This window comes from Bombus fervidus, chromosome 10 (genome assembly GCF_041682495.2).
Source record: "Bombus fervidus isolate BK054 chromosome 10, iyBomFerv1, whole genome shotgun sequence".
Classification (NCBI taxonomy): domain Eukaryota; kingdom Metazoa; phylum Arthropoda; class Insecta; order Hymenoptera; family Apidae; genus Bombus; species Bombus fervidus.
Genome location: NC_091526.1, coordinates 3,823,580 through 3,835,906, shown reverse-complemented (window position 1 = coordinate 3,835,906; position 12,327 = coordinate 3,823,580). Strand labels below are relative to the sequence as shown.

The window sequence follows — 12,327 nt, the reverse complement described above, 5'->3', positions numbered from 1 at the left end:
CAGAAAGCACAAGAATTTGTTACGTTATATATTATATAATACATATATACAAGAAACACAATTTAAACATAAAAAAATATTTTTTAAAAATAATTATACGTGTAAAGAATTGTTTATTTTATTTTTTACACAAAGATGATATACTTAGGATATATTACCTTTTTGTTTAGCAAAAAAAAGTATTTTAAAAATATTTAAATAAAACGCCATTTGCTTTTCATATTAAGCAGTGCTGATTTTTATGCAGTTGCATCGGTTATCTGGTTATCTGTAGTTGGAAGAATGTTTCTGATGTGATATTTATATACATAAATCGTATGTGCTTAATATTGGACGTAAAGGCGAAATTGTTTAAATTTTATGAACTGTTATATAGTTGTGAAATATGTATTAATACGTATTGATCGTTTCTGTCAAGTAGTAGATAATATCGTTAGGTTAGAACAAAATTATAAGATTTTATTTTAATTATATTTAATTATATTATGCGGAAACTACAGAATCTAATTATATATAAGATTAATTTTATGTAAAACAATTACTTTGTGTAAATACTGTGAATTAAATTGTATTCTCACATTTGTGCGGAAACAATAGTTGTTATAACCAATGAAAGGTTTCTGCTAAGATATAGATTTTCAAATTATATTTGAATTGGAAAGTGATAGAAAAATATTTTAAGATAAACAAGCTTTTGTTATAACAAAATTAGGTTAGGAATGTTGAATGTTGGCATGTGAAAGTTAATTTTATGTCCCTTTTTCTTTTAGTATGAGTACAGTTTATAGCATAAAAATAATAAAATAGTTTAAAAAGTTAAAAACAAATAATTTATTTCAATAAGTGAAAGGATATTTTTATACAATTTTCTTTAGCCAATTGTTTAATTGCTCAATATCCGCAGAAGTTTTGGAATCTTTATTATATGCACTACATTCAGCAAACTCAATATTTGTATCCAAATGGGAGAAGTCAAAATCTTTCCCCTGCTTGCCAAGAAAAACATTTGTTGCTGATGCATCTGTAGCTTCTAACTGACTTGTTTTCGTCATGCGTAGTAAATTCATTTCTTTCTCTAATAGAGTCTTTATAACAGCTGCACCTTTTGCCATAGTCTGATCTTGTTTATTGCATAGTACAAGTATAGATTTCTTATGTACAGCAGGATCACAGAGTAAGTTATATAAAAATCTGAAATTCAGTAATTATTATTCTCATTGCAGGATGTGATGACTTGCCACTTACGTGTACTTACTCCGCTACATCTCGAATATCTTTTTGGAAAGTCACTGAATCAATCACATAAACAAGACCTTTTGCGGATAACTTGAATTGATCAAAAAATTTATAACGCAGACGTTCATGTCCAGGTATATCAACAATCTTCAAGGATCGCTAAATAAATTAACACTTTAGAGGCCTATGTTTCTGGTATGTCAAAATTCATGCTTCAAGACACAATGAAAATATATGTAAAAACTTACATTATTGATTATGATGTCTCCTATATTTTCTTTTACAGATGTGTGTGTCTTAACAAATTTAGAACAAAGTAGACGTGCATATATCAGTGTTTTACCAGCATCACTAAGACCAGTTAATAATATACTATTTCCTATAGACCTTCTCCTGTGCCATATGGCAAATAACACTAAGCAAAGGAATAGAATAGAAATTTATATAAGTAGTAGTAATGTTTAAGATTGAGCTGTTAATATCAAACAAATGGCTCTACAGCCGTAGGCTTATGAATTTTAGGATAAAAGCCTAAGCAAATATTTACACAAAAATGTACCTATTTTTATATTATGTATACAATTACAATGGTATGTTTGTTTCATTACTTGCAGCTATATCTATAATGTTCATTAATTACTGTGGCTATAATGATATACATTTTTTTTAAACAAATGAATATGATGTCTGTAGAATGTTAGAAATGAAACTATGAGACTGTTCATGTTATTCATGGACATCATTAAAATATAACAAAAACTATTTAATAATACATGTGCAAATTAAAAGAGGGATATGCTCTGTTACTCTATATCTGTGAATTTCAAGTTGTATATATAATTTAGTAGTATAATTTATCAAAAGCATTTAAACAGACATATTTTTCGTTTTACTTGCTACAAAAAAAGAAAACTGTGATGTTATTTTGAATAATGTGATAATAAAATCAGAAAACCTATTTCTCATGTAGATTATGAATCAATTATAATGTTTTATTTAACTTTTAATGCATAACCACAGATGTTGGATACAAAACATAAGGAATTCATAACCTATGAGTATTATATATAATTACCTATAGTTACAATAATTGCGATTATTGCAGCTAACACAGCCATGAACTGAGAATCCACATTGTGATCTGTCAAAGGTTTTATATGCTTATCCATTGTAAAAAATTTTTTCTATGTTTATTATAAATCGCCACGTGAATACACCAATCCTTGTAAAATATATTAGTTTTGTATGTGCTATACTATCATTTCATACTGTATATACATATAACATGTAGATAGAAGAAAGTACAAACTATGTTAAAAATGGCTAAACTTAAAGTGCCATCTATTGTAATAAGATATTCATTTAAATTACTGTAGTCAGCTGTAGTATTTATATAGACACATTCCTATATCCATGAGTATTTATGATTTGTAAAAAGATAATAGACCTTGGGAATTTTGATTCAAGTTTTTAAATGGATATATGAAAAGCAATAAGGATTCGAATGGAGACAAGGGAAAGATCGCTTTTTCCTCTAAAAATACGCTTATTTCAACATTCAGAAAAAATTGATGCATTTGAGACTAATGTAATATATCTTTGGGTTGAATTTTACCTTAGTGGACTTCCTCTCTTCTTCCAATGTGTGGAACGCGTGGAGTCACTGGCTGCACGTGAGTGACGGCCATTTTGGCGAGTTAAGTTAAGTGTGTTGTATACACGCTTGATTTTCTGCTCTAACATGACTCAAAGCCTGCAGGTAATAGATTTTCTAAAGCGTTCGAAGTATTCATTTGTGCTCTTTTCGACCGTTACGCATGTATTTGTTTCATTTTCTTCTTTGATCGCTTTTTTGTAGTTTTTTATTTTTTGTCTCTTTTCTTTTTCATTTATTACTTGTTTTGTTATATTACTGTGTTACTTTCAAAAAATAGAATCTAAGAGATGGAATTCAATCCACTTCAAAAAAAGCAGCTATTGCTTGGACTCGTGAGTGTGGACTCATACACGCTGATAAATACTGTCGTTATCATCGGAAACCGATTACGTTATGTGACGAGGTAAAGCACAGGTTTGGCTGATTTCGATATCCTCTTGGCCGTCAAAAAAGTAGACCATATAATATGTAACCACGATTAATTTTTTGAGGAAATTCCCTTGCCTTTTGACAAAGCGTTCATGTAAGTTTTAAATTTATCTTCGTACTTTTAACATATTATCTAAGCTATTTTAAAAATTATTCAATTTTTCAGATTGATATACTGTTTTGCTCGAGACTTTTCATGCACGGATACCGTTCATGAATTGAGCGATTTAACATTAGGCAACGATTTTGTGGTACTACTATCATTCGCAACAATTGCTGTTTGGTTCTATTATCGCCGAGAGATGATAGTGGGATACTTTTTAAATATAATGGGGGGAAACCGAAATTACAGCAGGATTTCGGGAGCTGGATCTTCAACCATTGCTCAGGTACTTTATGTAACAATTCGATATTTCAATTTTTGTATTACTTATTATTTTGTACTATTTCCATTTTAACACTGTTTCCATTTTCATATTATTTTATAGATCGACCAAGCCAAATTCGACAAACGAAAATATAATCGTAGCAGCAGAGTTGTAAGTCAGAGTTGAATTTTGGGTCTGGTAAATACACCCCCTCCCCCCAAAGAAAAAAAACGGATGGTATTAGTTTTAAATGCTAAGGTGAAGACATTAGTTTTAGCAATAAAAGGAAATGTTGTTGTCGATAGTGAAATCAATATCTACTGTTTCAAAAGTTATGCCATGCTGATTGCAGAGGGATACCTATTTAGAATAGTCAGTCATAATATGGATTTTGTAGGTAAGATAGGATTGATTTTAGTTTGGGTTAGTATTTACTTCTCAGCCATCATGAAGTGGCTGGTTATGTTAGTACAAACTAATTTTTGATCAATTTAACTATAGTTCTTGATGATATGTATACAAAAAAAAAAAAAAAAAAAAAAAAAAGAAAAATAGAATCCAATTGGCGTCCAGTTAAGGATTGGATGAGGTGAAGAGGTCGCTTAATAAATTTGCCTATCGCTTGTGCCAATATTTGAAGCGACGATTTTGTCGTCATAACAACATCGATTTGATGGCATCGTTGATAGAAGCAACAGTAAGTCTAGAGCATGTAATTCCTCATTTGTAAAGATCAATCAGATGTCATCTGTGCAGTCCACTCTTTGGACAAAGAATGAATAGAAGTCGATATGGCATATGAGTAACATGTAAAATACGCTAAAAATGCTCAGCTTTACATAGTCATAACTTCTGAACCAGTAAATTTTGTAACTTCAAACTTGCATTTTTGGATTCTACGCATCAAAAGCTATTTTTCAGCCTAATTTTGTAGTATTTCAATTAAGTAGTAGCATCTCCATATTAGTGCTAATATAAAAACGCATACATAGATATCTTTAAATTCGCAATGAAAAGAAAATTTGTTCTTTCACTTCCAGATAACAAGAGTGTGCTGCATGAGCTTCATAATGCTCAACTCACGAAATGCTATATAGTATTCTGCATCTATGTACTTCCATGGCGGTGTCACGTAAACTTGTGACTTAGATTATAAAAAAAAAAAAAGGTTGAGCTATAGCCCAACTCTTAACTTCCTTTTATCAAACTTTATTATAAATTCAATAATTACAATAGTCTTACAGAGGTAGTATAATATACTGAATCAGAGAAAGGCTGAACAAGAACTGCCTGAGCTTGCTGAAGTCTCGGCTTATATATGTTTTGGTTTGGGGATGTTGAGGGGCTTGGTGTAGGTTATGATGATAAGGTGTTGCCGTGTGCAAAAGAGTCTGGAGGTAGGGGAGGAAGTCTTATCGTAGATCAAAATGTGGTTGATGTCACAGCGGCAAGTAACGAAGAAACGTTCGTTCGAAATATTGTTTAAAATATCGTGAACTATTACGAGTTATTTGCAAGTAAGTATAGAAATAATCTGTCAGCAAATAGAGTTGAAGGGAAATAATATACATGTCATGAGTTATTCAAAAATAAAAAAACGATCTTGTTGTGTAAGTCGACATTGTGAAGATTGATAGATTTCACGCGCATGAAACGTGGACGTAAGTGACGAATAATAATTGTAATTCGAAACTCTCAGCTGCGAATATTGCACTAATGTGTGTGAATGTGTACAACTGGTGTTTGTAGTGTATCAAGTTAATTTCCTTCCAATAGTTATTTCTGTTTTCATAATAATAATTTCTTTTCGTTTAAGTAAATTCTGTTTCTTTTTATTTAATCCATGATACAGCCCTACAGACCAAAATCCTTAATATATGTCAGATTATCGTTAAGACTTGGGTTAGGGGCGTGTAAGGAATCTTCACCGGAATTATTCATCGTTGTCACACAATCAAGGTAGCGTTTATTAAAACAAGTATGGATGTTACAAGATTGGCAAGTGGCTGCGGTAATTAGACACTAATGACAATGACCTTAGGTTCGATAACGAATCCGCGGTCAACGGGATAACAGATGTACTTTGCTCCAAAGTCTAAATCGGACTCAACTTACTTCTCGCAATACAATTACTTGACTAACTCTTTATTGAAGCGTGGATCATTCACCGATCGTACAGACACTAGATAACTGACTAATGAGACTGCAATAAAAGGAATGACTCCGTCACGATGACGCTGCAGAGGAAAATTATGATGGGGTGTGATTAAGGGCACGAGATCATCGGATTCGTCGACAAAAGCCTCCGCTCGGAAGGTGAGGGAAATGGACGTTGCTGTTAATTGGTTAATTTTTATTTTGATGGTCAGAAAAGGATGCTAGCTGCCCTTGAGAGGAAGTTCCTAGCGGAAAGCAGATCTGCCGTATCTTCCCGTAATAGGTAGCAGATTTACGGGCTGATAGAATAAAGACTGTTTGTTAATTTGAAGGACCTTAGTTAACTAAATCCTAAGATTTATAGCTGGTCCTCAGGCTAGCTGAATATATACTGTGAATGATGCATCGACATCTGGCGATCATGCCCGAAGAATAGGGTCTGTGTGGCGAGGCACGTTGGAATGTTTACTGTTAAGTGTCGATACGGCTAATTCTTTAAAGGAGAGCTATGCAATTCTATACCTCTGTTTGGTGAAACGTTCATCCCGTGACCGCGGCTACTTTCGGCGACTAGTTGTCGCCTCGAGCTTAAGCTCATTATCTCAAGTCTCGAACTATTGTGTTTGGGTTATTTTGTAAAGGCTACAGTATTGGGGGTTTTTCAAGTAATTCCAATGGGGTGGGGTCCTTTCATCTCCGACATATATATAATTATATTTCTTTGAGAAGCAAGAGTGAATCGATCGACATCGATATCGACAATGAACCACTTCAAATCTTTACTTATTTTTTACTAATCGAAATTGAAGATAATGAGTTTTATCAATAGTTTTATTATATAGAATAAGTTTTTATATTGAATTTTCATGTAAAAAAGCCAATTTCTCTATATTTTCAAACAGTAGTATTTTCAATCGCGGAGAATAGTCTCTCGCTAGTAGTTGTGTGACAGATATAGCCATGTATAGTCATGTAACCTGTTTTTGATAATATAGGAAATCTGTTAGAATGTTTTTTTATTTCTAGGTACATTATTTTCGAAAGATGTCTTTATTTTTTCTTCTTTATGTTCCGTAAAGTTATCTTCTCTGCGACTTGTATTTTATTTTCTATTGCCAAGTTTATTATAAAAAACTCGAGCAATTTTGATTAAAATTAATTTCTACTTTTTTTTAAAACCAGTTTGTCTAAATATGAATTCTATCACATGTCTTATTGTATCTCAATTGCTTTCTTTGTTCCTTATTCTTAGATTCAACGTATTCACAGCAGTGCAATAAAAAATTAGGTAATGGCAGTTAATTTGTAAAAAATGATTATCAATAAATTTTGAAATGTCCAATACATTAAAAATGAAAATTACCGGATGAGGTATAAAATTGGGCTTGATGCAAGAATATGATCAATTTCATTATAATTTGTTAATAACTCTGATGGTTGAATGCAATTTTAAATAAAAAAAAATACGTTGTAATTACATGTCAGGTAATCACAATTCAAGGTATCAGTTATTAAAAAAAAAAAAAAGAAAAAAAAATTGAGGTACACATGAGAACAGGACCGTGTGCGCTTCTTAGCTTTGAAGTTTCGGGAGTGTGCAGGGATCTGCAATCGTCTGGTGAAAAAGCGAGGCTCGCACATAAAATTAAATAGTCTTCATAACTTAATTAATCTTTTTAATATTATGAACATAGAATCCCATCATGTATCCATCTTGCAATAATTTCAAAGGCGTCTCTTTCGGATTTATCTGCACTTGTATCTGTACCTTATAAAACCCTTTACCTATAAAACCTTTCTTTTTGGGGTATCTATCCTAAGAAAAAGGTAACAATGTTTCTGCATTGTTTGTTTACAATCATGTACGCAGGAAATTATCTTCTCATTGATCTTTTTTGTCAATTGAGAACAATGTGCGAAATAAGCTATTAACTTAGAAATAAGCTTTCGATTGCCTTTACAATATGTCGGTTGTTATCAATTATAAATATTAATTGTATGTAAATTTCATGTGACTTCTGTGTACATAAACATTATAGCAATGTATTTCTAGTATTTTCCGCAGTACGTGATTCTTTTAAATGACATAACCTTAACATATAGTGTCACATTTTATAGTCTTTTGTTACGCAATGTATTGTTAGTGACAAATAATTATTTACAGCCTGCAAACTCTGTCCATCAGTTGTAAACGCTGAAATAGTGTCTGCCAATTTGATAACATGGAAATCACGAAAATTAAAAACACAATATAAGTAATGAAATATATTATGTTTTTCATAGAAATAGAAATAATATATAAAAGTGGATATTCTAAAAACTTTTTGTTATGAGGATATTATTAATAAGTTTACAGATGCTAAAATTCCTTAAAATATTTTAATATTGATTTCTTATTTTTATATCATATTTTCTAAATCTTAAATTAATAATACAAATTAACAGAACTTCTAAAGTTTTGATTTTTTCAGACAAATATCGCCTTCATTGTTGTTTCTATACATAGTGTTTGGCTTTAGATGTAAAAAATTTAAGGGGTGATTCTAGCTTTACGTGATTTTCGGCTTTGTTTTTTGGTTATTGATAATTTAAAATTAGCTGAAATGTCCCTGTACGCGTGCAAACCTTCTTACACTAATGTAAATAGGTCAGCCTGAACAGCAGCGCACACATAACACATGAGCGGCAGCTTACTTCGTCAAAAAGTAAATAAAGGTTCTCTACAGATTGTAGAGGACATAATCGGAAACGTAAACAACACTGCGTGACGTTTTGTAAAAAAAATGGTAAATAGAACATTAAACTCGCTTGAGGTGGTATTAAACGTGTTAGTCTGTTTCATAAAGATACGCGTAATAAAGTTTTAATAGTCAATTATATTAAAAAATCACTTTAAGTACAAGTACAGAGATAGTGTATTCCGTCGTAATTGTCACTCACCCAATACTACTATTCAACTCTTTAACTGGTCAGCTATTCGACTATATTGGCTCGGTTTCTAGATTGGTATTAGAGAGGATGTTTGTCTATTTACATATATTAATCGGTGGAGTAACAGAAAGTTCAAATTTGATTCCGGTTAACGATTACAAATAACGGCGATATTGTTTTGTCCGGATTTCGTTTACCTTTAAATCTCGTAAATTGAAACAGCATTGGTACTCCAAAGTACAACATGAGTCACTTTAGATTCGAATCGTCCTATGACTCACGTGCCACTACATGCTTACTCGTAAAAATACACAAGGGTATATCGAATTTTGATTGACATTGATTACGTATATCTGTTATTCAACACTTATTAAATGTTGTCTCATCAGGAAATATATCTATTCGCAAAAATTTTTTCTTTTTGAATTTTCTTGAATACGGTACAGTATTCATCATACAGGATCATCGTGCTGAATTCGTTCGCCAGATTCCGCAGGTTTCGATGTACCGGTATCCCGCAATCGTTGGTCTATTTTGCAAAATATATTTGCGCTGGGTATAGTCCTATTGCGATATTTTGTCGGTGTATAAATTTTGCGCTTTTGTGCTATTGCCGTCCGCCGCACCGTAGCAAAACTGCATTTGAAAGTTCTCCAAATGTATACAAATTCTAATAAATATGGCTACAATATAAATACTGCTACACTATATGCAACACTCACTACGTGTACAATATACGCACTACGCGGACTGCACACACAATACGCCCAAGTAACTAATTTAATAATTTTCACTCATTTGGAAGTTCCTCATCGACTGTCGGAATGATGCTGTTCTTCCAAACTGTTCTGGCCTCTTGATTCAATGTTTAAAACATGGCAATATAGTAATGGAGAGTTCATTCCGAAAGAAGAATTTATAACACAAGGGTATGATATTGCTGAAGCGAACAGGCTGTACACTAGATGTGTTTAAATACTCAAAGTTATTTTGTACAATCTTTAAACTTTACATAGCTAGAGATTTATTAAGATGGTCATTGGAAAAGTGGACTTGCTGTTTACCCGGTGGGTTTTGAAAATATTTCAATTCTTTAAGCCTTGGTGTCTTCAGTTTCTATGATTGTAACATATTTAATACGCGGGAAGAAAAGAATTAGGAGAATGCTCTAAGAAAATTCTAATATAGAAAAGAAGCACAATTGTTGTATTTATTATTTATTTTGAAGTAAACATTGTGACTATATTCGTGGAATAATATAAAATATTAATTTGGCATTTTGTAGGAACTGTTGAAAAACCGACTATAAGTTTTTCGGTAAATATTTACTTTTCATCACAAAATGTATATATTGGCAATGAAACTGTATATCATAAAAATATACCACTATGTTTCACCTCTGTCTATTTCTTACACTATTATATTTAGAGGTAAATAATATTTGTTTCTAGAGAGTTGCCTAATTAACTTCGATCGTTGTGAATTATATAAGCGACTCTACCAAATAATATTATTTATATCTTGAACTGCATTTTTATATTCGCATTTTGAGTCGTTGGCAAAATTTGTAAGGTTATAATGATCAGTTTTATTACAATTGCTAGTAATAATAAGTACACGAGAAAGTCCTTTTCGTATACCATGCCATTGATTTATCAGTACGACACTTGTGAAACTAATATTGAACTTTATTAAATCCCTGTTGATAGAAGCAAATCCTTTCCTTAATCGTAGTACTGCAATGTTTCTTCTTAGAAATATAATGGAACTTCCAATATACACAGATTTACTATCAGAATATTTTATTATCCAAACGTTCTATTCAGCAAAGGAAATATATTTCCCTGTTGTGTTTTACTATTATTCCGTCTGAAGGAACAAAAAGCGTGAAAATTTTCGTAAGCAATCTTACGATACATATTTTCGAAGACACGAGACACTTTTTAAGTCAGGACATTAACACTTAAATTAATTTCTTTCCGCAATTGTAACAGAGCTTGTAATTTTCCATGCCTGTAGCGTTTCCAATAGCCGAACGTGTCATAAATGCGGTTATATCCGAAATGTCATTAGCGAATTGTAATGGTCTGATCCATTGAGGGTCATTCGGAAGAATTTCCGCGACTCTTACCTATTCGTTTCGAATTGAAGCTTCACGTTTGTCCAATTATCGATTATTTGCTTCCCGCCATGAGCTCCCCGCCAAGTGCTGTCCGCGCTTCGGGCGCATGGACATCGGGTGCATGAGTGACATTTAACGAGTATACTGATTGGAACTTTCTTGTGTTCAGTAACCAGTCAATCAACATATATATTTCTTCAGCAGTCAAATTGTTAACATCGCTTTACTATACGGAGAAGATCAAATACATTAATCACCAACATTTATATTATATTTGAGAATCATCAATAAAAGCAATTGATTTGTACTTCTGTTTCTTTGTTACGACGCTCGAGTCAAGAGATTTTCCGGAGTTTCATGACATTGTCTTCGGTTGCACATCGCACGATTTTTGTAGATAATCCATCGCTTCGGAGTTAATCCATTTTTTTGAATCAGTTGGCAAATATTAATTTGGTAGATAACAAGTGTAATGTATCGAGTAAACGACAAACACGCACACATACTATAACTACCAAGATAAATACAAATGTATGTGTATGGTAAATATATATATTTATGGTACATCTTTCGGTGAAACTGTCGAGAGGTATGACCTCGTTGATTTCGACGATTGTTGGATATGGTGTAGAAATTAACATTTTGAACAACTTCTCTCCGTTTCCGTTTCCATAGTTTCCGAAATATTCGCAAAAAACTAACTACGGAACTACGGTATGCGTTAGTTTGATTACCGGCAGCTTTGCAGCTGTCTGGTATAATGACCCAATCGAAACCTAGCTCTTATCTTTTGTTTATGGTACATATAAACGAGACTCGGGCGAGATTGAGTAAAGCTCCGTACACAACTGCATATGCGAGATTATATTTAAGAAATATCAGTTATAATTCGATTAAAAATGAATCATCAATGTATTGGGTTTTACAATTATTCATTTCGTAAAATGATACAATTCGCATATTATTTTCATAATTAATTTATTAGAAGAAAAGGTAGTGTAGTATGGTTTCCCAGTGCTATATTTCTTCCTAAAATTTGATTCATAACTTAAATTGCTCTAAATTCTTGAGTAATATATTCGTAAACTAATAAAAATATCTGTGACGAAAGGTGAAAATAAAAGAAAAACAATTCAATTAAATTTCACATATTTTATGAAAATGAGTCATTTTTGGAACTTGTACAAAAGTAAGGGTAATATGGCCTGCTAACAAAAACCATAAAAAATCACCTTTTGGTAACATTTTGAGATCGAAAGTAAATGGATAAAGCAGATTATTCTGTTTACACACAAAAATGACAAATTCTTTCTTTTCGCACGTTGTGCACTCCCTATGAGCTCGTTAAGAGGTAAGCTGACGTCGCCTTACGACCTTCTTTCGATTTTCTTCTTTTAGGTTGTAGAACCATAATTTTCTTTGATCTC

At 32.1% G+C, this 12,327-nt stretch overlaps 1 protein-coding gene across 1 annotated transcript; it reads right to left on the bottom strand.

Annotated features, from left to right (window-relative positions):
* Window positions 1-807: 807 nt before the first annotated feature.
* On the bottom strand, window positions 808-2,451 carry Srprbeta (signal recognition particle receptor beta). Its single transcript, XM_072011251.1, has 4 exons — window positions 2,312-2,451; window positions 1,485-1,651; window positions 1,256-1,395; window positions 808-1,191 (listed from the first exon to the last, which is right to left on the bottom strand). Exons 1-4 carry the CDS (start codon window positions 2,403-2,405, stop codon window positions 858-860), a joined length of 735 nt encoding a protein of 244 aa, XP_071867352.1. The 5' UTR covers window positions 2,406-2,451; the 3' UTR covers window positions 808-857.
* Window positions 2,452-12,327: the final 9,876 nt, after the last annotated feature.

Excerpts from the sequence above, each read along its gene's own strand:
- Srprbeta (XM_072011251.1), bottom strand. The coding sequence starts at position 2,405 with ATGGATAAGCATATAAAACCTTTGACAGATCACAATGTGGATTCTCAG. Across the intron at positions 1,652-2,311 it reads CGCAATTATTGTAACTATAG|TGTTATTTGCCATATGGCAC; the intron begins GTAATTATATAT and ends TCCTTTGCTTAG. Across the intron at positions 1,396-1,484 it reads GAGACATCATAATCAATAAT|CGATCCTTGAAGATTGTTGA; the intron begins GTAAGTTTTTAC and ends TAATTTATTTAG.